Source organism: Rhinatrema bivittatum, chromosome 2, assembly GCF_901001135.1.
Source record: "Rhinatrema bivittatum chromosome 2, aRhiBiv1.1, whole genome shotgun sequence".
In the NCBI taxonomy this organism is placed as follows: Eukaryota; Metazoa; Chordata; class Amphibia; order Gymnophiona; family Rhinatrematidae; genus Rhinatrema; species Rhinatrema bivittatum.
In genome coordinates this window covers 764906187-764932297 of record NC_042616.1, presented here as the reverse complement: position 1 = coordinate 764932297, position 26111 = coordinate 764906187, and the positions used below count along the sequence as shown (strand labels likewise).

The 26111-nt window shown below is 43.3% G+C and overlaps 1 protein-coding gene across 1 annotated transcript; it reads left to right on the top strand.

Annotated features, from left to right (window-relative positions):
• Nucleotides 1-204: 204 nt before the first annotated feature.
• On the top strand, nt 205-8560 carry LOC115083401 (transmembrane protein 54-like). The gene is made up of 2 exons (XM_029587206.1): nt 205-294; nt 7529-8560. The coding sequence occupies exons 1-2, from the start codon at nt 205-207 to the stop codon at nt 8201-8203; spliced, it is 765 nt and encodes a 254-aa protein (XP_029443066.1). The 3' UTR covers nt 8204-8560.
• The last annotated feature ends 17551 nt before the right edge of the window (nt 8561-26111 follow it).

Here is a 26111-nt window from a genome sequence, read left to right as displayed (position 1 = left end):
GTTTGACAGAGTGGAGTGGCGCTATCTCTTTTTTGTGCTACGCAAGATTGGTTTCGATGTTTTTTTTTATACAAGCCCTTAAATTACTATATCAAGATCCATCTGCAATGCTGTAGCATCGACCTTGGTGTTATGTCTTCATGTCAAGGCCCGTCTGCCCTCATCCTCAGGCCAGGCCTGCTGCTCCATGCCGATCCAAGCGGCATGTCCGAAAGGGTTCAGAATGGTCGGAGGACCATTCACATTCCAACATCATCCTGCTGTTGGCCTTGGGATTTGCAGGCCTGGCGGAGGGTAAGACCGTCTGCCATAGTGGAACACGCCGTCAACCCTCAGTTCGGTCCTGGATCCGTCTGGGGTCGGGCTGAGGCCCAAGAGCACACTAAAACACCCCGTTCGTAACAGAATGCAAGGCCTTTCGAGGCCGTCCATGTAACAGAATGCAAGGCCTTTCAAGGCCCCGCCAAGCAACAAATTCCTAACATTCTGTTTGCTTTTTTGACTGCTGCAGCACACTGAGCCAACGATTTTAAAGTATTATCCACTATGACGCCTAGATCTTTTTCCTGGGTGGTAGCTCCTAATATGGAACCTAACATCATGTAACTACAGCAAGGGTTATTTTTCCCTATATGCAACACCTTGCACTTGTCCATAATAAATTTCACCTGCCATTTGGATGCCCAATCTTCCAGTCTCGCAAGGTCCTCCTGTAATGTATCACAATTCGCTTGTGATTTAACTACTCTGAATAATTTTGTATCATCCGCAAATTTGATAACCTCATGCATCGTATTCCTTTCCAGATCATTTATAAATATATTGAAAAGCACCGGTCCAAGTACAGATCCCTGAGGCACTCCACTGTTTACCCTTTTCTACTGAGAAAATATACCATTTAATCCTACTCTCTGTTTCCTGTCTTTTAACCAGTTTGAAATCCACGAAAGGACATTGCCTCCTATCCCATGACTTTTTAGTTTTCTTAGAAGCCTCTCATGAGGGACTTTGTCGAACGCCTTCTGAAAATCCAAATACACTACATCTACCGGTTCACCTTTATCCACATGTTTATTAACCCCTTCAAAAAAATGAAGCAGATTTGTTAGGCAAAACTTCCTTGGGTAAATCCATGTTGACTGTGTTCCATTAAACCATGTCTTTTTATATGCTCTACTATTTTGATCTTTAGAATAGTTTCCACTATTTTTCCCAGCACCGAAGTCAGGCTCACTGGTCTATAATTTCCCAGATCGCCCCTGGAGCCCTTTTTAAATATTGGGGTTACATTGGCCACCCTCCAGTCTTCAGGTATAATGGATGATTTTAGTGATAGGTTATAAATTTTAACTAATAGATCAGAAATTTCATTTTTTAGTTCCTTCAGTACCCTAGGATGCCTACCATCCGGTCCAGGTGATTTACTACTCTTTAGTTTGTCAGTCTGGCCTACAACATCTTCCAGGTTCAGTTCGTCTGACTCATCACCCTTGAAAACCATCTTTGGAACTGGTATCTCCCCAACATCCTCATTAGTAAACACGGAAGCAAAAAATCCATTTAGTCTTTCTGCAATGGCCTTATCTTCCCTAAGAGCCCTTTAACCCCTCGGTCATCTAATAGTCCAATCGACTCCTTTATAGGTTTCTTGCTTTGGATATATTTTTAAAAGTTTTTATTATGAGTTTTTGCCTCTACGGCCAACTTCATTTCAAATTCTCTCTTCGCCTATCTTACCAATGTTTTACACGTAAATTGACAATGCTTATGTTTTATCCTATTTTCTTCAGATGGATCCTTCTTCCAATTTTTGAAGGATGTTTTTTTGGCTAAAATAGCTTCTTTCACCTCACCTTTTAACCATGCCGGTAATCGTTTTGCCTTCCTTCCACCTTTCTGTTTAATCAAGGTTTACTAGTCTGTCCACAGTTGTTTTTGAAGAGAATACTGGCAGTTTGATGTCACTGCAGGGGTGTGTGTATATTCTGTGACGTTAGTTTGCCCCATCTCCATCTGCTGGTAGAGGTGTATAATCCACTTGTTTTAGATTCATCTGACTGTCCTAAAGAAAAGGAAATTATCAGGTAAGTAGTAACTTCTCATTTTCAAATATTCCGCAAGGTTCACTTGTTTGCCATAGACTTAAAAAAAAGAATTTCAATATAGTAAAAAAAATGAAAATGGCAAAATAATCCATTTTCACAGCTCTCTGCCATTATTTTATTTATTTATTTAATACCTTTTTTATACCAATATTCGAGGGTACATCATATCGGTTTACATATAACTGAATGGAAAAATACAAAAAATAGGGAGGGGAAGAGGGAGCAGCGCGGAAGATAAAATGAAAAGTAATGAGGGAGAAAAAGGACAGAAAAAAACTAAAACAGGTATGGTAACGAGTAAAAACAAGGTAAAAGTTTAGCCAATAAGCACAATATACAAAAATATACAAGAGAGAAAAAAAAGGAAATGGAGAGGAGGTGCATATACGGCAAGAAATATGCAGAATTTTTGCCATTTTTTTCAACCATTTCATCAAACATGTTTCCATTAAATTGTTTGATCAAAAAATAATTCATAGACGTCTATGGAGAGATCACCTGTTTGCAACAATACTGGGCATCATAAGGATGCTTTAGTTTCTCTTTAAAAAAAAAACATTTTATGCAAAAGAAGAGCTCATTTGTCAAATATACAGTACATGCAAGATTGCATTCTATGCTGCAAACATGGTTGATGCCCTTCCCTTAAATGAGCGCACATTCTTGTTTTTACAGTAGGCCTGAACAGAGAACAGATTTTCTTGATGTCTCTTTGAATCAGTTGTGTGGCTGCGGTGAGTCTGTTGCTTCGAGCTGCTTTATCTTCCAGCCCTTATGGTTAAAGATGCTTCATTTGTAATTAGTTTTAGTAGTAAGGAAGCCATCCACGACGACGCTAGTAGTGCGGTGGTACACGCAGATATTTGTGTCCTCATTCTGTTCATTCCTGAGCAACCATAATTATGCTTGCTAATTAAATGCTAAAATTAGACCATTGTAGTCTGTTTAATGTGACATTTCTAATACTAGGTGTTTAAAAGACTACAAAGGATTTTTTTTTCTTTATGCCCTGTGCATTTTTTTGTCAAAATGAGAGTGTCTTTGGTACCATTAGTAAGAGAAACATAGAAACATGATAGCAGAAAAAAATCAGCCTGTCTAGTCTGCCTATCCATGCCAGCTATTCAGCTTTAAAATCCCTACTACTCACTTAGAGATCCTCTGTGTTTATCCCATGCTTTCTTGAATTCAGATACTGTCATTGTCTCTACCACCTCCATGGGGAGGCTGTTCCATGCATTCACCACCCTCTCTGTAAAAAAATATTCACTTAGATTACTCATGAGTCTACCCCCTTTCACCCTCATCCCATCACCCTTCATTCGTCTGCCTCCTATGGATGGAAACCTTGGAGTTATTTAAATGTTTTTTATCACATCTCCCCTATCCCACCTTTCCATCTTGGTATACATATTTAGATCTTTAAGTCTGTCCCCATATGCTTTAGAACGAAACCACTGATCATTTTAGCAGCCATCCTCTGGACTGATGCCGACCAATGTATATCCGCTTGAAGATACAATCTCCAGATTTGGAGTAGTCCAGAGCAGCAGCTGAGAACCAAGGAGCAAATCACACTGCTACTTATAACTTTGATCAAGTTACTTCACCCTCCATTGCCTCAGGTACAAACTTAGGGCCAGATTCATTTAGGCTTTTCTCCCATTTTGTGTCTCTGGGGAAACCCTTATGGCCTGATTTTAAAAGGAGAAATCCAAACCACAAAAATGAGCTAGTGCTGCACTCTAAACAGTTAATATAAATGACGAGAAGTGCAGACCAATTTTTATCGATCCAAAAATACATTTAATGTGTAATCATATGGCAACTCTCCACTCTCCACTCCACTCCACTCTCCACTGCGGGACCACACCAATGGAATGCGCTCCCACCAGACTGGCTTTTCAGGCAAGCGTTCCAATTCCCAGAGTGTAACTAGGCACCTCCTCCTGACTCTCAAATCCTGACTCTTAACTAGGCACCTCCTCCTGACTCTCAAATCCAACCATTGCAGGGTGTCACTAACACATTGACACTTAATTTCATACCCGCACTTACTTATTCTCATGTCTATTTAACAGTCGTTATTCACCTTTATATAGCCGCTTTTTGCAGACCATATTCGTTACTAAAATTCCTTGTAAAAGATGAACTCACACATACTATTCATTACACGGTTAAGGTTTTGTTAATTGTTAAATTTGTTAAATATAATTATTATTACTTTCAATGTTCATTGTAATAAGGTTAAATAGTTGTAATAAGGTTCAATGGCTGATTGTTATTGTTCAATGTTCCATGTAAAAAAAAACCCTGGTCTAACCTCCCAGACCAGGGCAACCTTTTCGTTACTTGTAAACCGGATTGATTTGTATTGTATACAGGAATTCCGGTATATAAAAATTAAAAATAAATAAATAAATAAATAAATAACTCCACCGTTCTATTTGATGTACTATTCCAATACAGAATGGGGGTCCCCCAACACAGGACCCTGTGTTTCGCACACTGGCTGCGTCGGGAGGAACATCGTTGAATCAAGTGTTCTGCAACAAAATATAAATAAATTCAAACAAGGATCGATAATAACAAGGGTAGGGCCAACAATCAAGTAACTTCTATACTAAATTCACAGTAACCTAAAAGAGGTAGAAAGCCGAACAGAACATACCTTATCAGTGTGTCAATACAGAGTTACAGGCAGTGCATTGTAGGTACAGCGCAACCAAGATTTAAACGCCACAAATATTTTTGGCGCGAATAGACGCGACCAATCACAGAATGAAAATGGTTAGCTAATCAGAGCAGAGCAGGTAAGCTACAGAACACGGGATGCTCTCAGGTGAAATAACTCCACTCAAGGTCGCAATTAAGTCCAGTTGGGGCTACCGTGTTCAAAAAGTAGATCCATTTCTGTTCCCTTTTAATCAAGATGTCAGAGACATTCCCTCCCCGCACCGGAGGATGTACCACTTCTATAACAAAAAACTTCAAGTCTGTTATTGCATGGGAATATTGAACCCAGTGTCCTACCAGCGGTGCATTCTCCTTCAAGTTATTGATATTAGACCTATGTTCAATTATACGTGTTTTTATTTTTCTTAATGTCTTCCCTACGTATAGTTTGTTACAAGGACAGCTAATGATGTACACCACCCCGGCAGAGTTCCAATCAGAAAGGCTACTTAAAGTCAAAGTTCTTTGTGTACTTGGGTGATTAAAACTAGAGATAACCATAGTCAGAGAACACACTGAACAATGACCACACAGTCTGTGACCACCTTCAACAGCAGGTATTGCAGAAGGAGGAACAGTATGAACCAACATATCTTTAAGATTCCTACCTCTCCGATATGTGAAGCTAAGGGTAGAGTTAAAAAGCCGGTTGAAAGACAGTGCCTCCCAATGTTTACAAATAATGTTAGAAATATCTTTGCTTCTAATGGAAAATGGAAGAATTAGGGATGTGCATCCGTTTTCCACGTATTTGTAATCCGCAACTTATTTTGTCCTATCTGTTAAATACGTGGGGAGGCGACACGCATCGTGACCCCCCCCCCCCCCACGTATTTAACAGATATCTGTTTTATTCGGCCTCCTAAATAAAAATTTAACCCCACCCTCCTGACCCCCCCCCCAAGACTTACCAAAACTCCCTGGTGGTCCAGCGGGGAGTCCAGAAGCCATCGCTGCACTCGTTTGCTGGTTTCATCACAGCGCCGATAGCCTGTGTCACAGGGGCTACCGGTGCCATTGGTCAGCCCCTGTCACATGGTCACCGGCGCCATCTTGTGCTCCTACCATGTGACAGGGGCTGACCAATGGCACCGGTAGCCCCTGTGACATAGTATGGGCAAAGGCTATCGGCCCCATTTTGAGTCCTGGCATCGGACGGCAGGTCGCTCCGGGACCCCCGTTGGACCCACAGGGACTTTTGGCCAGCTTGGGGGGCCTCCTGACCCCCACAAGACTTGCCAAAAGTCCAGCGGGGGTCCGGGAGCGACCTCCTTCACACCGGCCGTCCGATGCCAATACTCAAAATGGCGCCGATCGCCTTTGCCCTCACTATGACACACATAGTGAGGGCAAAGGCGATCGGCGCCATTTTGAGACTCAAAATCGCCGTCCGATGCCAATTCTCAAAATCGCCGTCCGATGTCAATACTCAAAATGGCGCCGATCGCCGTCATAGTGAGGGCAAAGCGATCGGCGCCATTTTGAGACTCAAAATCGCCATCCGATGCCAATACTCAAAATGGCGCCGATCGCCGTCATAGTGAGGCCAAAGGCGATCGGCGCCATTTTGAGTATTGGCATCGGCCGGCCGGCGTGAAGGAGGTCGCTTCCGGACCCCCGCTGGACTTTTGGCAAGTCTTGTGGGGGTCAGGAGGCCCCCCCAAGCTGGCCAAAAGTCCCTGTGGGTCCAACGGGGGTCCCGGAGCGACCTGCCGTCCAATGCCAGGACTCAAAATGGCGCCGATAGCCTTTGCCCATACTATGTCACAGGGGCTACTGGTGCCATTGGTCAGCCCCTGTCACTTGGTAGGAGCACAAGATGGCGCCGGTGACCATGTGACAGGGGCTGACCAATGGCACCGGTAGCCCCTGTGACACACCGTGATGAAACCGGCAAACGAGTGCAGGGATGGCTTCCTGACTCCCCGCTGGACCACCAGGGAGTTTTGGTAAGTCTTGGGGGGGTCAGGAGGGTGGGGGGTTGTAGTTAATTTTAATTTTAGCTGGGACACTAATTTAACTCACCGTAGTAACGTATTAAAGATCGACAACTTATGGAATTCTCCATACTTCCGCATGAAACGGAATTGACCCCCCACGAATACGTATCACGAATGCAACGAAAACTTTTTGGCTGCACATCCCTAGGAAGAATACAATTCACTGAATCATTCTCGCTTGGGTTCTTTTGCAAAAACAGAAGATCCTGATTTACAAAAAGCCCCGCTTGTATGCCTGTTTTAAAACCCTACGGGGGTACCCTCTCAAAGCAAACTGTGCCATCCTCTGCTTAGCTTGGGCAGCATACTCATCCTTTGTAGAGCACAGACAGCACAGCCTGAGGAACTGACCTGTGGGAATGTTCTGCTTAAGAAACCGGGGGTGGCAACTGTCATAATTCAAGAGTATTCCTGTCAGTATTTTTACGAAAAATAGTAGTATGAAACTGGTTATTTTCTATAGAAATTATTTTCTATAGAAACTGTGCCATCCTCTGCTTAGCTTGGGCAGCATACTCATCCTTTGTAGAGCACAGACAGCACAGCCTGAGGAACTGACCTGTGGGAATGTTCTGCTTAAGAAACCGGGGGTGGCAACTGTCATAATTCAAGAGTATTCCTGTCAGTATTTTTACGAAAAATAGTAGTATGAAACTGGTTATTTTCTATAGAAATTATTTTCTATAGAAATCTATAGAAATCGTGGGAAAACTTCTCATGAAGCTGGGCCTAGGACTGATCGTGGTGGGCCATCTGAACTTTATTGTGGGCGCCATTGTCCACGGGTTGGTGCTACGCCATGTGGCAAAGCTTCAGGATACGATTTCCCTGCAGTACTCGGTCTCCAATGTCCTCACTGTGACATCTGCGATTCTGAGCATCTCCTGTGGATTAGTTGCCATTTTTCTCTCCCGTTACCTCCATCGTACTCCTCTGCGTTGGACAGTCCTGGTCCTGGCTGTGATCAATGCACTAATCACACTGCTCTGCATGGTGGGACTAGCAGCATCTGTAATCATCACCCTCAGCAATAATGGAAGGACACTGCTTGCCCCCTGTCCCTTCAGTGGCCCAGACTACATGCCAAGCTCCCTGCAATGCCCCTTTGATCCCACCCGAATCTATAGCACCACTCTCTGCCTGTGGGTTATCGCCATCATCCTGGACATCACAGAGCTTGTTTTCAGCATCCGATGTTTCCTTCTCATTCTCTACCTACTGCAAATCAAACTATGTCCTAGGAAGAGGAGCAGAAAAGAGGTCACACTACAACTTCCAGAGGAGGAGGAGGAGGAGGAGGAAAGACTCTTCCGTGCCAGCGAGCACGTAAAGGGGGCCGCTGCAGAGAGTGTCTGGCTCTGAGGAAACCCGCTGGTGCGCAGGGCTGCCGCGTTGCTTTGCTGATGGATGTTTGTTTACTGCACACAGCAGCCTTCTCGACAGCAGGGAGACGATTTTGAACTGAGCAGCAGAATGGGGCAAGAAAGGGATAGCGCACTCCTATGAGGAAGATGAACGTGTGGAGAGCCCCAGTCTGATTAAGGATAGAGTTTGGATTTGCAAGGCATAGGACGGGCCATGCCTCTCCCATTCCAACCTAATAAGAGGAAAGGCAGCTCCATCACTGCATGGGTGAGGCCCAGTGCAGCTGAAACCACTCCTGCCTTAACATAGGAGGAGAAAGAGGAGCTGCACCCATGCTTTGGCTGCGAGGGGGGCTGGGCCTTCTGATAAAGAAGAAAGCAGCAGCAACCTTTACACTAGGGGCGGGTGTAGGCCTTCAGTTCTCTCCTTCTATCCCTCGCTAACCTGCAGTGGTAGCAGTGGTGTGAGGGTTTGTTTTTTTGTAAGAATTAAAGGTGAATTTCCAGCCCGCTAGGCATAAGCCTCTCCTGAAAGCCAGAAGCCAGAGCTCATGGGTGAGAAGGAATCCGTGCCCCTTCCCACTAAGGAGCACAGGACGCTGCTCTCCCGACGCCCCCACCCTGTGGTGCTCAGAAGTGGGGTCACACTGCAGCACCTGTGCAAGGGAAGGATCACTTTCAGCACCTCAAGCGTGACTTTCCCTGCAGTACAATACTGATTTCCAATAAAGCTGTAATAACCATCTTCCCTCACCCCCTCCAGCAGTCAACCTCCCTACCCGTTGGCCACTACCCCAATAATCCAGTTCTTACTAGTTTTGACACTTAGCTTTTCCCCTTGCTTATGTTGTATCCAAGTTTATTTCCTCCTTGTTCATTGTAAGACAATTATTGTTACTGTCTGTTTTATGGTTGCAATGTAAACCGTAGTGATAAGTAACGCTGTTATTTGAACTTCGGTATAGAAAAGTTATAAATAAATAAAACCCTACGGGGGTACCCTCTCAAAGCAAACTGTGCCATCCTCTGCTTAGCTTGGGCAGCATACTCATCCTTTGTAGAGCACAGACAGCACAGCCTGAGGAACTGACCTGTGGGAATGTTCTGCTTAAGAAACCGGGGGTGGCAACTGTCATAATTCAAGAGTATTCCTGTCAGTATTTTTATGAAAAATAGTAGTATGAAACTGGTTATTTTCTATAGAAATCAAAATATCAAGAAAAGAAATATAAGTAGGATGAATGTCAAAGTTGAACTGTACATTAGCATCACAACTATTAAGCCAATCTAAGAAAACAAAAAACTGTATATCACTACCTAACCAAATCAAAAAGATATCATTGATATACCTTAGCCATATCGATAAAAATTGAGACCAATCTGAAGAGTAGATGTATTTCTCTTCAAACATTGCAACATAAAGACAGGCAAGGCTGGGAGCCATTGTCGCTCCTATAGCAGTGCCTACTGCCTTTTATCTGCTGATAAAATTGGGAACCAAATGCAAAAAAATTACATGGCCAGATCGATAAAAATTGGTCTGCACTTCTCGTCACCGATTTTAAAAGGGCCATGCGCATAAATTACGGGGACTTGCGTGTACTGCGTTCATTTTACAACGGGCCCAGCCACACGTGTAACCCCCGTTACGTGCAGAAGTGCTGGATCCAAAGAAAGGGGTGGGCCGGGGGGGCATGGTTGGGACAGGGGGCGGGCCAGGTCAGCGCCATTCGACGCTTTCCTGGGGAAGCACGCGACTGCAGCCAGCCAGCGGGCGGAGATTACTTCTGCTCCAAAGGAGCAGTAAGTACTAAAATAAAAACTTTGGGTACAGTTAGGTTAGGTTTAGGGGGCGGGGAGGAGAGGGGAAGAGAGAAGAAGGTTAGGTAGGGAAGTTCCCTCCCAGTCCAATTATTAATTGGAGCAGGCTAGGAAGGAACTGGGGGAGGTCCAATTGCGTTGCCGCACGTATTATCTCCCCCCCCCCCCACACACACACGCACTGCCCGCACATATGCATGCGGCCATCAGATTTTATAACATGCGCACATAGGCGCACACATGTTATAAAATCAGTGCGTCCATGTCCAAGTGCCAGGAACAGCGCGCACCTGGACGCACGTGCACTGCTTTTAAAATCGACCCCTTAGTGAATCAGATACTTAGATTGTGAGCCTTCTGGGGACAGGGAAAATACTTCCTGTACTTGAATGTGTATTATTTTGCTAAATAGCGCACCCTATTAGTAAATAGGGCTCACTATTTCCTGAAAACAACAAACTGACAAAATATTTCATTTTTAAAAATTTTTTGGTTCTTTTCTAACAAAACAAAACAGGCCCAGTCTTCATGTTTTGCATTTTTTGTTTCAAATGCATGAATATTTTATTTTTATTTATTAAAGGCTTTTATATACCGACTTTCTTGATACAAATCAAATCAACTCGGTTTACATCGAACTAAGCAGCAAATAATACAATTAACCAAACAACAAGAGATAATTAATTCAAGGAGTGTAAAAAGTTACATTATAACAAGGATGCCTTAACTGGGAGTTGGAAATATCCTTAATGCATTTATAAAGCAAAACAATTAGGGGTAGATTTTAAAAAAATACGTGTGCGTTGGGTTGACACGAACAAGGGGGGGTATAATTTAGCAAATTTGCATGGTGACACATCAGGGCCTTCCCCAGTTCCCAACCCCCTACCCTAACCTCCCTTCCCCTTCCCGTATCCCTATCTTAGCTACCCCTATTTTTTTTTATTTTACCTTTTTCTCTTGCAAAGGAGCAGGAGCAAGTTGCGCTTGCTGGCACGCAATCCCCCGGCACAGCGGCAAATGGCTGCTGTACCTGGCGCCTCTAGCCCCACCCCCTGGACCGCCCCCTTTTAAGGCCCCAGCACTTACTCGCATCCCGAGGTTTATGCACATGGCTGGGCCCGTTTGAAAATTGGCCCGGCGCGCATAAGGCCCAGCCTTGCGCATAAACCCCGGGATTTACGCGCACTGGGGTTTTAAAATCCGGCCTTTTTTTAGGTGGCCAAAGTTGGCATATTCATGTTGGCTAATTTCTTGATTCAGATGGGTGAATAAAGCTAGTAACTTTGGTGTAGCTCTGTTACATGTAGCTGCAGCTGTTGATGAGTCTGAAAAGGTGGCTTTCTGATTGGAGCAGGAAGGCAGTAAAGATAACATTTAGTTGTAGATGAGAACCTTAAGTGGATGAACACGGCAACCACAATACTCTGCTGATTCCAAAAGGGGACAAATTCCACAAGACAAAAAGGGCAAGGAACATGCTTCTGCAAAAAGCCCTATGGAGATTTTGGCTCATTAATTAATTACATGTTGCACTTTTGAGCAGAAGGTTTTTTTTGTTTATGCAAGGTTGTTTGACTTGTGGATTTAATTTCCTCCTTGAAGCTTCTGTTGCAAGAAGTTAAATCCTCAAGCAAAAGACATGCAACTTAAACCTATACAAGTAATCTGACTTGCAGGATTTTTGCTTTTTATGTTTTCCTTTTTTGCCCAAAAGTTCAACCTTTTTCCCTTCTAATCTTAATGTGTGACCCTTTATTGTGTTCATAGTTCTTGATGCAGAAAGGTTCCCTGCTAACACCTAATAAAGGAACTTTGACATATTTGTATTGAATTATCAGATTCTACTCAAATTCCCTTTCTAATAGCAGTCCTAGTTGAGAGATCCTCTCCTCATAGGTACATCCTCCATTCCTTTTATTAGTTTGGTGGCAATTTGTATCTTTTTCAATTTTCAAATATGCCTTTAAAATTCGGCGATTAAACCTACATGCTCTAATGTGACTTCAAAAGCCCCTCAAATTGTAGCGAAGCTGAAAGCAATGCATTGAATTCCAGAGTTGTGCCTGTATCTGAAAAATACTAAGGGACTTGAAAAAGTACATTTTAGTTTATTTGATGAAGCAACGTTACTCTTTGTTATATGCTTCGTAATTTTATAAGATTTCATCTGTCCCTTTCACTTATTTTAAAACCCTCGTTTTTTTCACAGTTTCTTTTTTCTTGACTTCTTCATTGAAGTGCCTGGAATGCACCTTTTTAGCACATTTTTTGAAACAGAAAACGTGCTTATGTTTTCACTTTTATCTGTTCTGCCTGTAACTCTGATATCAGAGATGATGTCAGAGGCAAGGCTAGTGGGTGGACAATAAGGGAGAGCAAAAACAGCCGAATTAAAAAAAAGCCGGTGGCACATGAGGAATGTAAGGTGGGAGAAAAACCAAGAGCCAGCCTGGGGAGATCCCGGGCCCTGCCGGAACACGAGGAGCCCAGAGTGGGAGAACATGAAGATCTGGATTGGCAGGGAGCCAGACTCTGCCGGCACCCGAGTTTGGTATGGGAGAAAATTAAAACCCGGCCTGGTGGGGAGCTTGGGCCCTGCTGGAGCAGCTACAGTTGCCAGTGGGCAAAGTGGAAAGGAGGAAGAGGAGGTGGGGGCGGGAGGAGGAAAGAATTGGGCGCAGAGATGAAGGAGAAAACATGGAGTGGTGAATGTAAGGGGGGAAAGCGAGTGAGCTACACATCCCACCCAAATACATATTGCAACCTCCCCCCTCCCCCCTCCCCTCACCCCCACACCTCCTCACTCAGCCACATAATCAGAGTTTCTGTAACACACAGGTCTTGGAGTTATAAACCATGCTTTTTGAAATTGCCATGCAATTCTAGACTTCTTGTTATGTTTCCCATAGGTAGAGTATAATTGCTCCTGATGACTTTACAGAATCGTTTTTGAATACCTTCAGCTTCCGGGACTGAATGCTATGGCCTGAACCATAGGCTGACTCATATAACATCCTCCTAATTATGACAGTGGCTTTTTTTTTTCAATCAGGAATGAAAGAGTCCTATTCTTTTATTTTTCCTTATTCACCATTGTTAGCCATGGAGTTGGGTCACATAAGTATTTTTTGAGTCTATTTAAAGGAAGTAGTGAAGTGACTGATGTGTGGGCAGGTATTTTGACTTCTTGCCTCTCTGCTGAAGCTGACACCACAGAGCGAGCATGTTCAGTGGCTTCTTTTAGCCACTTCCAAACATTGGTGCTGTCAGGAGTGTGACTGAACATATCTGAAAAAGAAAGGGATGGGGTCATGCCTACAGTAATGAAGCTCAAAGGTGTTTATGATTCTCAGTGAAAGGTGATCTAAAATCCCACATCATTTATTCATTTTTCCTGAGATAGGTAGGGCTTCTGAGCTATAGTTTTTTTCATATAGCTTGTGATTATCTTCATTTGTCAATATCACCAAATATTTTTCTGCAGTAAATTTTCTAAATCTCAAAATTGGGTGAATTGAGACCTAAGTTAGAGTGCTTAATAAGTCTGCAGTTCTCTCTTTGTAATGTGTTACTTCAGCTATAATTATGATGGAAACCTGCTACACAAATGAGCTATAGAGTTATTTTTTTTTCTCAGACCTACCAAGGTTCATGATGAAAGTCTCCTTCCTGGCATGCCGATTCAAAGTTTTAACGTGAGGAGCTTGTGCTTTTAGAAAGAGCTCAGCATCCGACAAGGAAAGCTTCTGCCTGCCAGCAAAAAAATAAAAGTGAACCTGGTGCAGCCTTACAAAAAGTCTGGTTCATCCCGTACAGGGAGCCCCTGGTATCGAGGTCCCCTTTCAAGCATAAACTTGACGCACTGAAGCAATCAAGTTAAAATTCATACTGACTCACAATACTAGTGAATTGCAAGAGATGGAACATAAGAAGAACATAAGAACATGCCATACTGGGTCAGACCAAGGGTCCATCAAGCCCAGCATCTTGTTTCCAACAGTGGCCAATCCAGGCCATAAGAACCTGGCAAGTACCCAAAAACTAAGTCTATTCCATGTTACCATTGCGAGTAATAGCGGTGGTTATTATCTAAGTCAACTTAATAGCAGGTAATGGACTTCTCCTCCAAGAACTTATCCAATCCTTTTTTAAACACAGCTAAACTAACTGCACTAACCACATCTTCTGGCAACAAATTCCAGAGTTTAATCGTGCGTTTAGTGAAAAAGAACTTTCTCTGATTAGTTTTAAATGTGCCACATGCTAACTTCATGGAGTGCCCCCTAGTCTTTCTATTATCCGAAAGAGTAAAAAACTGATTCACATCTACCCGTTCTAGACCTCTAATGATTTTAAACACCTCTATCATATCCCCCCTCAGCCGTCTCTTCTCCAAACTGAAAAGTCCTAACCTCTTTAGTCTTTCCTCATAGGGGAGCTGTTCCATTCCCTTTATCATTTTGGTTGCCCTTCTCTGTACCTTCTCCATCGCAATTATATCTTTTTGAGATGCGGCGACCAGACTTGTACACAGTATTCAAGGTGCAGTCTCACCATGGAGTGATACAGAGGCATTATGACATTTTCCATTTTATTCACCATTCCCTTTCTAATAATTCCCAACATTCTGTTTGCTTTTTTGACTGCCGCAGCACACTGAACCGACGATTTCAATGTGTTATCCACTATGACACCTAGATCTCTTTCTTGGGTAGTAGCACCTAATATGGAACCTAACATTGTGTAACTATAGCATGGGTTATTTTTCCCTATATGCATCACCTTGCACTTGTCCACATTAAATTTCATCTGCCATTTTGATGCCCAATTTTCCAGCCTCAGGAGGTCTTCCTGCAATTTATCACAATCTGCTTGTGATTTAACTATTCTGAACAATTTAACTACAATTTAACTACTCTGAACAATTTAACTACTCCGATTTTATGTTATGTATAGAGCTGTAGTTAATATCTCTAAGCATTCATACATAGGATACAGTCTCAGTTATGCATTATTACCGGTGGTAATTTTGTCATGAAAGGCCTTGTAAAACACTTAAAGATTCCTCAAGTTCCACTGCTCGCCCCTTGGTCATCTCCTCAATCCAAGGGAAGCCTCTTCCGGAACGGGTGACACACACCACTATTCCTGCCCAGCTGAGGGCTGGGATCCTGCATCAAGAACAGATGTCGTTCTATGTCCTGGAGTACTCTATCCATCCGATTGTCCTGGGTCTTCCCTGGCTCCAGGAGCACGAGTCCCAGTTCGATTGGAAGACCTTGCAGCTGGCTCATTGGGGGCCGAATTGCCACGGCAATTGCCTCCAATCTGTGGTTCCAGTATCCTGCCCCATAGCTTCCACCAGGCTTCCAGGCGTGCCAGCTCCATATGCCTCATACGCGGATGTGTTCTCGAAACAAAAGGCCGAAATACTTCCACCGCATCGATCCTTCGATTGTGCCATCAATCTTCTCCCAGGGACGGCACCTCCTCGAGGGCATACCTATGCCCTCTCTCCGGCCGAGACGCAGGCCATGAAAGAATATATCGAGGAAAACCTGGAGAGAGGATTCATCCGGAAATCAAAGTCCCCTGCAGGGGCTGGGTTCTTCTTTGTCGCAAAGAAGGACGGAAGTCTGCGCCCCTGCATTGACTACAGGGGTCTGAATGCTATAACAGTCAAGGACCGTTATCCTTTGCGCCTCATCGCCAAGCTCTTCGACCGGTTGCAAGGAGCACAGATCTTCTCCAAGTTGGATCTCTGAGGAGCTTACAACTTGATCCGTATCAAGGAGGGTGATGAGTGGAAGACGGCCTTCAATACCCGAGATGGCCACTATGAGTATTTAGTAATGCTGTTCGGGCTCTGTAATGCCCCCGCGGTGTTCCAGAACACCATGAATGAGATACTCCGCGACCTCCTGTAACAGTGCGTGGTCGTTTACTTGGACGATATACTGATATTTTCAGATACCCTAACCGCTCACCGCCAGCACGTCATCCAAGTGTTACAGAGCCTCAGAGAGCACAAATGCTGGAGTAGATTTTATAAATGTACGCGCGGGCGTACTTTTGTTTGTGCACCAGGCACGAACAACGCTGGGCTCAGCGCGTGCAACCTGCACGCGCTGAGCCCAGCGCACGCTGCCTGTTCCCTCTGCCTCCCCTCACCTACCCCCCCCCCCCCCACCTTTGGCAGATTTACGCCTGCGGAAAGCAGGCGTAAATCTGTGTGCGCCAGCGGGCTGCTGGCGTGCCATCACCCGCCCCGGGGGCTGGTCCGGAGGCCTCGACCACGCCCCCGGGCCCGCCCCCGAAATGCCGCATCAATCGCGGCACGCCCTCCGATACGCACCCGACACGCCCCTCCATGCAAGCCCCGGGGCTCGCTCGGCGCGTGCAGGGGGGGTTTGGGGTAGGTTTTCGGGGGGTACGCGCGTATTGTACGCGCGTACTCCTTTGAAAATCTACCCCTATATGCGAAGCTTGAAAAGTGCCTTTTTGAGTAGAAGTCCCTTTCCTTCCTGGGATACATAGTGTCCAGAGAAGATTTTCGTATGGACCTCCAGAAGCTGAAAGCCATTCGGGAATGGCCGCAGCCGTCAGGACTAAAAGCACTCCAGAGGTTTCTGGGTTTCGCAAACTATCATCGATCTTTTATCCCGCATTATGCGTCCATCGTTGCCCCGATGACAGCCCAGGCGTCTTCCTGAAAAAGAACTTTAACATCATAGAAGACTTGGATACACCGACTGATTATGAAATAGGATAACATCCCCTGAGGAAAGGTCCGTTTGTGGACCAGAAACGTGGCTACGTCGGGTTGTCAACTTTTACCAGATAAGTCGGGACTTTTAAAATTGTTTTGTGAAGTCAATTGTTTATGACATTTCAGAAAGAAAAAAGAAAAATTGAAAAATCACACGAAAAAAAGTACACAGGTGTTTGATCTGGTGGCACATATTTTTTCAAAACATGGGATGGAGGAGGTTTGGTTTATGATTATATTGATATAAATTGAGTTCACCCTGGTGGGGGATTAAACTCATATATATGAAACCCTTTCTCCATCTTTCATAAATTTTTCTTTCAATTTAAACAGCGAGGCAAACTCGGGTCACAATTTAGGCCCGATAGCCTCTTAGTGAACAGTTGTGGTGTTTTGAATGAGATGACTCACAGTTGGTGAGTAATAAAGTGTTTATTGATTGAATGCAAAAATAATCTACAAGGGGAGATTGAGTGTTAATTGATCAATAGTAGAACTCCCCAAAAAAATATTTTTTGGTGCTTTGTTGTATTAGGTATCCCTTGTAACTGCTGACATACACACATGCTCCTTTGCACCCACTGACACACACATACACACACCCAAACATGCTTCCTTGCACCCACTGACACTGACGCACACATAATCCCTTGCACACTCCCACTCTCTCTCCACTTATGTAGCCTCTAAATATATATATATAAAAAAAAACAATGTACTTACATTGTTGGTCAGAAGAGATCAAGGCAGGGCTACCAGCTAGTGTGGGACGAAGTGGGCAGAAACAGGATGAGTCGGATAGAGTTATATTTTTCCACAGACCCATGCTCTCTCTCATCCCCACTAATCCATAAGGGGGACTGTCCACTGAAATTAGTGAGGAGCCTTCAGCTGTGGAGAGGTAGCAGTGGGAGGTCTGCTGTTGCTTCCTGCAGCAGAGAGAGAGAGAGAGATGGGGCTGATGTGAGGGAAGGTCGCCGGAGCGTTTCCCACCACTGTGGTGGTGAGGGGAAGGGGTGAGCAGTCCCACAGATATCAGTGATACCGTGGGTAAAAGAAAAAAAAAAACAAAAAGCAGAGGCAATCACAGCCACGGGAGGCAGGGAGGGTGGATTGAAGAGAAGCAGAACCTATGAAGCTGATGGAGCAGAGACCCTCGAGGGAGGCTCTGATTCTACCACAGCTGCTGCGGGGCCTAGTGTTAATCACAATGGTTCCTTGGGCATGGGACTTCTGTGATCAACACAAGTCATGTGGCTGGCCTGACCAGCCCACCGGAGCATGCCCAAAGCCCCATGTTTTCTTTAATTCAAATACTGTTTTTGTTTCCACCACTTCCACTGGGTGGCTGGTCCACATATCCACCACCCTCTCTGTAAAAAATATTTCTTAAGAAGTTAGCAAGTAGCACATTTAAGACTAATCGGAGAAAATTCTTTTTCACTCAATACACAATAAAGCTCTGGAATTTGTTGCCAGAGGATGTGGCTAGTGCAGTTAGTGTAGCTGGGTTCAAAAAAGGTTTGGATAAGTTCTTGGAGGAGAAGTCCATTAATGGCTATTAATCAAATTTACTTAGGGAATAGCCACTGCTATTAAATTGAATCAGTAGCATGGGATCTTCTTAGTGCTTGGGTAATTGCCAGGTTCTTGTGGCCTGGTTTGGCCTCTGTTGGAAACAGGATGCTGGACTTGATGGACCCATGGTCTGACCCAGCATGGCAATTTCTTATGTTCTTACTCCTGAGTCTACTCCTTTCAATCTCATCTCATGACCCTCTCGTTCTAAAGCCTCTTTTCCATTGAAAAATGCTCACCTGTGCTTGGAAAACTTTGAGGTATTTGAATGTCTCTACCATATTTCCCCTATCTTGCCTTTCTTTTAGGGTATAAATGTTTAGATCTTTAAGTCTATCTCCATATGCTTTAGAATGAAGACCACAGACCATTTTACATAAGAGCATAAGATATGCCATACTGGGTTAGATCAAGTGTCCATCAAGCTCCTGTGGCCAACAGTGAGCAACCAAGTCACAAGTACCTGGCAAATATCCAAACATTAAAGGAAAAGATCCCAAGCTACTAACCTTTATTGATTAATAGCAGTTTATGGACTTCTGCTCTAGGAACTTATCCAAACCTATTTTAAACCCAACTACACTAACTGCTGTAACCATATCCTCTGACAATGAATTCCAGAGCTTAATTACCGGTATGTGTTGAGTGAAAAAGAATTTTCTCCGATTTGTTTTAAATGAGTTACTTGCTAACTTCATGGACTGCACCTAGTCCTTGTATTATCCGAAAGAATAAATAACTGATTCACATTTACCTGTTCAAGTCTTTTGTAGACCTCTACCATATTACCACCTCAGCAGTCTCTTTTCCAAGCTAAACAGCCCTAACCTCTTTAGCCTTTACTCATAAGGCTTTATCATTTTAGTTGCCATTCTCTGTACTTTATCATTTTAGTTGCCATTCTCTGTACTTTCTCCAGTGCAACAATATCTTTTTTGAGATGCAGCAACCAGAACTGTACACAGTATTCAAAGTGCGGTCTCACCATGGAGCGATATTCGCCATTCCCTTCCTAATAATTCATATCATTCTGTTTGCTTTATTGATCGCCACAGCACACTGAGATGACGATTTCAATGTAGAAAAGTGTTAAATAAAATAAATAAATAAATTATCCACTATGATGCCTAGATATTTTTCCTGGGTGGTAACTCCTAATGTGGAACCTAATATCATGTAACCACAGCAAGGGTTATTTTTCCCTATATGCAACACCTTACACTTGTCCACATTAAATTTCATCTGCCATTTGGACGCCCAATCTTCCAGTCTCATAAGGTCCTCCTGCAATTTATTACAATCCACTTGAGATTTAACTACTCTGCATAATTTTGTGTCATCTGCAAACTTGATCACCTTACTTGTCGTACCCCTTTCCAGGTCATTTATAAATATATTAAAAATGTTCTGTGATTTTATTCTTTATAACAGTTTCCACGATTTTTCCCCGGCACTGAAATCAGGCTTACCGGTCAGTAGCTTCCCAGATCTCCCCTGGAGCCCTTTTTAAATATCGGGGTTACATTGGCCACCCTCAAGTCTTCAGGTACAATGGACGATTTTAATGATAGTTTACAAATTTTTATTAATAGGTCTTAAATTTCATTTTTTAGTTCTTTCAGAACCCTAGTGTTTAAACCATCCAGTCCAGTCGATTTACTACTCTTCAATTTGTAAATCTGGCCTTCTACATCTTCCAGATTCACCATAATTTGGTTCAGTTCATCTGAATCATCACCCTTGAAAACTGTCTCCGGAACGTGTATCTCCCCAATATCCTCTTCAGTAAACACTGAAGTAAAGAATTTGTTTAGTCTTTCTCTAATGACCTTATCTTCCCTTAACCCCTCGATCATCTAACAGACCATCCAACTCCCTCACAGGCTTTCTGCTTCGGATATATTTTTAAAAGTTTTTATTATGAGTTTTTGCCTCTATGGCCAACTTCTTTTCAAATTCTCTCTTAGCCTGTCTTATCAATGTCATATATTTAACTTGCCAATGCATATGCTTTATCCTGTTTTCCTCTGATGGATACTTCTTCCAATTTTCAAACGAAGATCTTTTAGCTAAAATAGCCTCTTTCACCTCACTTTATAACCATGTCGGCAATCATTTGGCCTTCCTTCCACCTTTCTTAAGGCGTGGAATATATTTGGATTGCGCTCTAAGATGGTATTTTTAAACAATGTCCTTGCTGCACCTTTCAGGTTATTTTTTTTGTTTACTATTTTCGTCATTTTCTTAGTTTCCTTTTTGAAAGGTTAGTGCTAGAGCCATGGATTTACTTACTGTCCCCTTTTCTATCAATTCAAATATGATCATATTATGATCACTATTACCAAGTGGCCCTCCCACCGTTACCTCTCTCACCAAATCCTGGTCTCCACTGAGAATTAGATCTAAAATTGCTCCCTCTTTTGTCGGTTCCTGAGTCAGTTGCTCCATAAAACTGTCATTTATTCCATCCAGGAACTTTATCTCTCTAGCATGTCCTGATGTTATATTTACTCGGTTAATATTGGGGGTTATTGAAATCTCCCATTATTACTGCATTACCAATTTGGTTAGCTTCTCTAATTTCTCTTAGCATTTCACTGTCCGTCTCATCATCTTGACCAGGTGGACGGTAGTATACTCCTATCACTATACTCTTCTCCAATACACAAGGGATTTCTACTCATAAAGATTCAATTGTGCATTTAGTGTCTTGCAGGATCTTTATCCTGTTGGACTCTATGCCATCCCAGTCATAAAGCACCACCCTGCCATATCATTGCAATATGATTTGTAACTTGGTATAGCACTATCCCATTGTTTATACTCCTTCCACCATGTCTCTGAGATGCCAATTAAGTCTATGTTATCATTCACTGCTATACACTCTAACTCTCCCATCTTACTTCTTAGACTTCTGGCATTAGCATGCAAACATTTCAAAGTGTATTTTTTGTTTGTATTAACATTCTGCTTTTCAGTTGTCAGGGATAATTTGGAATGTTTTAGCTCAGGTGATTCTTTTCCTTTAGGCACATGGACTACTTTTCTTATTGGAACCTCTCTGTTGGGATGCCCTAACTCTAATGCCTCATTAGTATCCTTCAAAGATATCTCCCTCCAAACCATGCACTGCTGAGCGACTGTCAGCTTTCCCCTTTGTTCTAATTTAAAAGCTGCTCTATCTCCTTTTTAAAGGTCAGTGCTAGCAGCCTGGTTCTACCCTGGTTAAGGTGGAGCCATCCCTTTGGAAAAGACTCCTCCTTCCCCAAAAGGTTCCCCAGTTCCTTACAAAACAGAATCCCTCTTCCTTGCACCATTGTCTCATCCACGCATTGAGACTCTGGAGCTGTGCCTGCCTCTGGGGACCTGCACATGGAACAGGGAGCCTTTCAGAGAATGCTACCCTGGAGGTGCTGGATTTCAGCTTTCTACCTAAGAGCCTAAATTTGGCTTCCGGAACATCCCTCTCACATTTTCCTATCTTTGGTGCCCACATGTACCATGACAGCCAGCTCCTCCCCAGCATTGTCTAAAATCTTGTCTGCCACCTTCGCACCAGATAGGCATGTTACCAGGTGATTCTCATGCCCAGCTATCTACATTCCTAATAATCAAATCACCAGCTATGATGGACGATCTAACCCTTCCGGCCTGGACCATAGCCCTGGGACACACATCCTCAGTGTGAGAGGACAATGCATCACTTGGAGAGCGTGTCCTTGCTACAGAATCTTTTCCTGCCGCACTAGGTCGATGCTTTCCGACCAAGAGACCTTCCTCCTCCAAGGCAGCACCAGGGCTGCCAGACTGGAGTTGGGACTTGGCTACTATGCCCCAACTTTCTGTCTGCCTCAATTCCTCCAGGTCTGCCACTCTAGCCTCCAGAGACTGGACTTGTTCTCTGAGAGACAGGAGCTCTTTGCAGGTGGTGCAAAGAGCTCCCCCTCTGGACCGACTCTATCCTGTTTATATCCTCCAGACTTGTACACAGTATTCCGAATGAGGTCTCACCAGGGACCTATACAGAGGCAATATCATTTCCCTTTTTTTATCTGACCATTCCTTTCCTTAGGCAGCCAAACATCTTTCTGGCTTTTGCTGTCGCTTTATCCACCTGTTTGGCCATCTTAAGATCATCAGATACAGTTATCTTCAGATCCTGTTCTTCCTTTATGTTTAGAAGAATTTCACCTCCAATACTGTGTATTCCCTTTGGGTTATTGCATCCAAAATGCATTACGCTGCATTTTGTAGCATTAAATCTTAGCTGCCAGTCTTTAGACCATTCCTTGAGCTTCGCTAGATCCCTCCTCATGTTTTCCACTCCTTCCTGGCTGGCAACCCGTTACAGATTTTGGTATCATTGGCAAAAAGACAAACCTTTCCCGACAACCCTTCCGTTATGTCACTCACAAAAATGTTGAAAAGAACCGGTCCAAGGACCAATCCCTGAGGCCCACCACTAGTAACAATCCTCTCCTCAGAGAAAACTCCATTTACCACTGCCCTTTGTCATCTCCCACTCAACCAGTTTGTTACCCAGTCACTCTAGGAGCCATACTAAGTGCGCACAATTTATTTATAAGTCTTCTGTGCAGAACCGTGTCAAAGGCCTTGCTGAAATCCAAGTGCACTACGTCTAGCGCTTTCCCTTGGTCCACCTCTCTGGTCACCCAATCAAAGTGATGAGACAAGATTTACCTCTTGTGCTCTTTGAGCTTCCAGCTCATTTGGAAGCAGGGACGAGATCCGGCACCACAAGCCTTTGTACCTCTTTGTACCTTTGTCATCTCACATTCAGAAAAAAATTGAAAACTTGGCTCTTCGCCCAAGCGTTTCACTGAAGAAACCCATGGTATCTGCAAGGACCTCCAGCTTCACTAAGGAGCTGCTTTTCCAGAACCACCCGAGTATATTAACTTTTCAATCGAATCTCCACTATGTAAATTTGTATTTAAGTTTACCAGAGAAGCAACTTCGCCTTGCTTAGCGACTCTTCTATACATTTAGAATAGAAATTGTTAATCTATCCCTTTTTCTTCTAAAAGCCATGTTCAACGTCCCTGTTTTAATGTAACTTCGCTTCCTTTGTTAACTGGTTGCCCCCCTTGTTTATTGTAAACCGGTACGATAAGACCTTGTCTTGAGCATCGGTATATTAAAAGAACCTAAATAAATAAATAAATAAAATAAATACCTATCCAGGGTCTTTTAAATGCAATTTTAAGGTCTATATCAGCTATAAGGCTACTGAGACGATTACAGACCTTTTTGTCCAGCTTAATACTTTTCTCTCCTGCTACTTTTGCAACGTAGTTAACCTGAACTTTTTAATTGTAAGGAAAGATGCTTGCTGTGTAAATATCAAAAAATATTTTAAATGAAATCAGAATTTTGGATTTGATGACTTGTTCTGCATGAGACAAGCAGACGTCATTTTCAAAGAACAAGAATTAATGGTTTTATTAATTAATGCGTTTTTACATAGGCACAAAACGGCAGGGGTGGGCGGCTGGTATCCGTAAGTGGGCACAAAATGGGAAAAAGCTTTTGGCACATCTGACCCTACCTGTCATAAAAATTGTAGCAACTAGTTGTTGCTGTCCATGACCCCCTTCTTTGTGTTTGATTTTGTGTGCGTATAATATGACATTTGAATGTAATTTGATTTTCTTAAATGATGTTTTAAATGTTTTGGTTCGGAGGGTTGCTGATATTTAATTAAATAATATACTTGATGACAATTTAAAACTTTTTTTTCTATTTTGCTTTCTTTTGTTTTGTGTTAGATTTAAGGCTGCCAGCTGTGTAGCCACCTGTTAGCACTGAATATCACGCTAACCAGCTAAATTTGAAAATCTGCCCCCAGGCACATCCCGACTTGGACACTTTTCTTGTCTGGCTAAATTTGTACACGCAGCAATTTTGTGCAGATAGATTTTATCTGGGGTGGGGGGGGCGTGAATTTTGAAACAAGTAGATTTATGCAGTTAAAAGCCAAGTGAAACATCATCATCAATCTTTTGAATATCAACCCCTAAATAACTTGGCCTCTAAAGCTTAAAGACAGTCCCTGAATAATTTCAGAGCGTGACTGAGAAAAAGTTCAGTCAGTTCCTGGCCTCTCTCTCGGTTGCTGAAGCAATTCCAGTGTATTTTGGAACACTTGTCTGGACCTAAACTTTGAAAGCAACTTATCAGAGGTTTCCAGCGTTTTAACAACCAGCCAGTAGATGGAAACAGAGAAAGCCATCTGGTCGTAAGATGCTGCAATAGATTGCACTCCTTCACTTCAGCAAAGTCACAAAACCCTTTCAACTCACTGTTCAGCTTGCAGAAATGATGAGCAGAGCATGTACTTTGATAATGATATTTTCTGCATCAGTATCAATGTTTTTTTCCCCCATGGTGTGCCTTGCTGCACTGTGCAAAACACGATCCAGATAGTTAACTGGATCATGCTTTCATTCTTTGGTGAACACTTTTCTGCTTTCCATAGTTAACACGTGCATTGCCAGTTGCATATGCAGAAAGGTTAGCCAGGCCTTGACTGAAAAGTTTGGGTAATTAGCTGTGTTGCCTTGCTTCTGAGGTGTTTTTTTAAATTATCCCTGTAAGACAGAGGCCTGGATAACCAGCAAATTGCTGGAGAACAGGCTTCCCAGGTACAGACACACCCATCATCAGGGAATCCTGAAAGCCTTAAACTGTAGACTACAGAGGTGGTCAAGCTACTGAAGGAAGCCTATGCTGTACCTCTGAAATCTTGAAGACATTGCGTGTTGCAAATTCTTTGGGTACGGATGGCTGTTGCTGACTAGAAACTGTATTTCAGTTATGATTTATTTTTGCTGACAAGGCACTGTGTTTTGTTTGCTCATGATTATTGTACTGCTTAAGAAGTTGAGTTTTTACTTTAGGTCTCAGAGCCACAATAAACCTCTGGAACTGATTCTGTCATGGCTGTGTCTGGCTTTTCTTACATCCTTGCCCAGTCCACCATTCCCGTTCACAGAAAAATAACATACACAGAGTACTAGCTAGCAGGTTTCTGTTGCTATTGTGCTGCTTTTGCCCTTTTGAGCTCTATAACCTTTCTTTTTTTGAGTGAGCTTTAGAGCACAGCCATAACTCAATCCTCAGCCCATGCATTATTCAAACTAGTCACAGAATGAAATACAGCATTTTAAAAAGGTAATTACTTAAATCCTATAATCACAGAACAAAAAAACTGAATTAAAATGAACATTTAATTATCTCTTCTCTCTTGGAATTAGCCAAGGTAGCTGTCTCTGTCAAGTCAGAAGGCAACAGGTCCCAGCCTGCTGATAGTTCTGTTATTATCAGCTTCAGCCTCTCAATTCGTGCATTTCTTTAATTGGGTGTTGTCAATGAGAGAGGGGAGAGGTAGGTGCATTTTGTCTATGTTCTGAGATTCAGGGGGGTCTTGGCCAGGTCTCCTAATCACTCTCCCCACCTTCATCCCCACACAGTTCAGTCTGCCAAACTTTGAGCGGTGTCACATTGATAGCACTGGCAGAAGTGGTGAACTGCTGTCTGTCTTCAGAGAACACCTGCGGCTTTGCTTGCTGCTTTCACTGTGCTGGCCAACCACTCCAGTGAAGCACCAAAACAGCTGACCAGTGCAGGAAACACTGAAAGACAAGCCCTGTGAGCAGAGAGAAGGGGTTGGCAGGACATAGGCTACAAGGAAGGGTAGCAGAAGAGGGAGTGG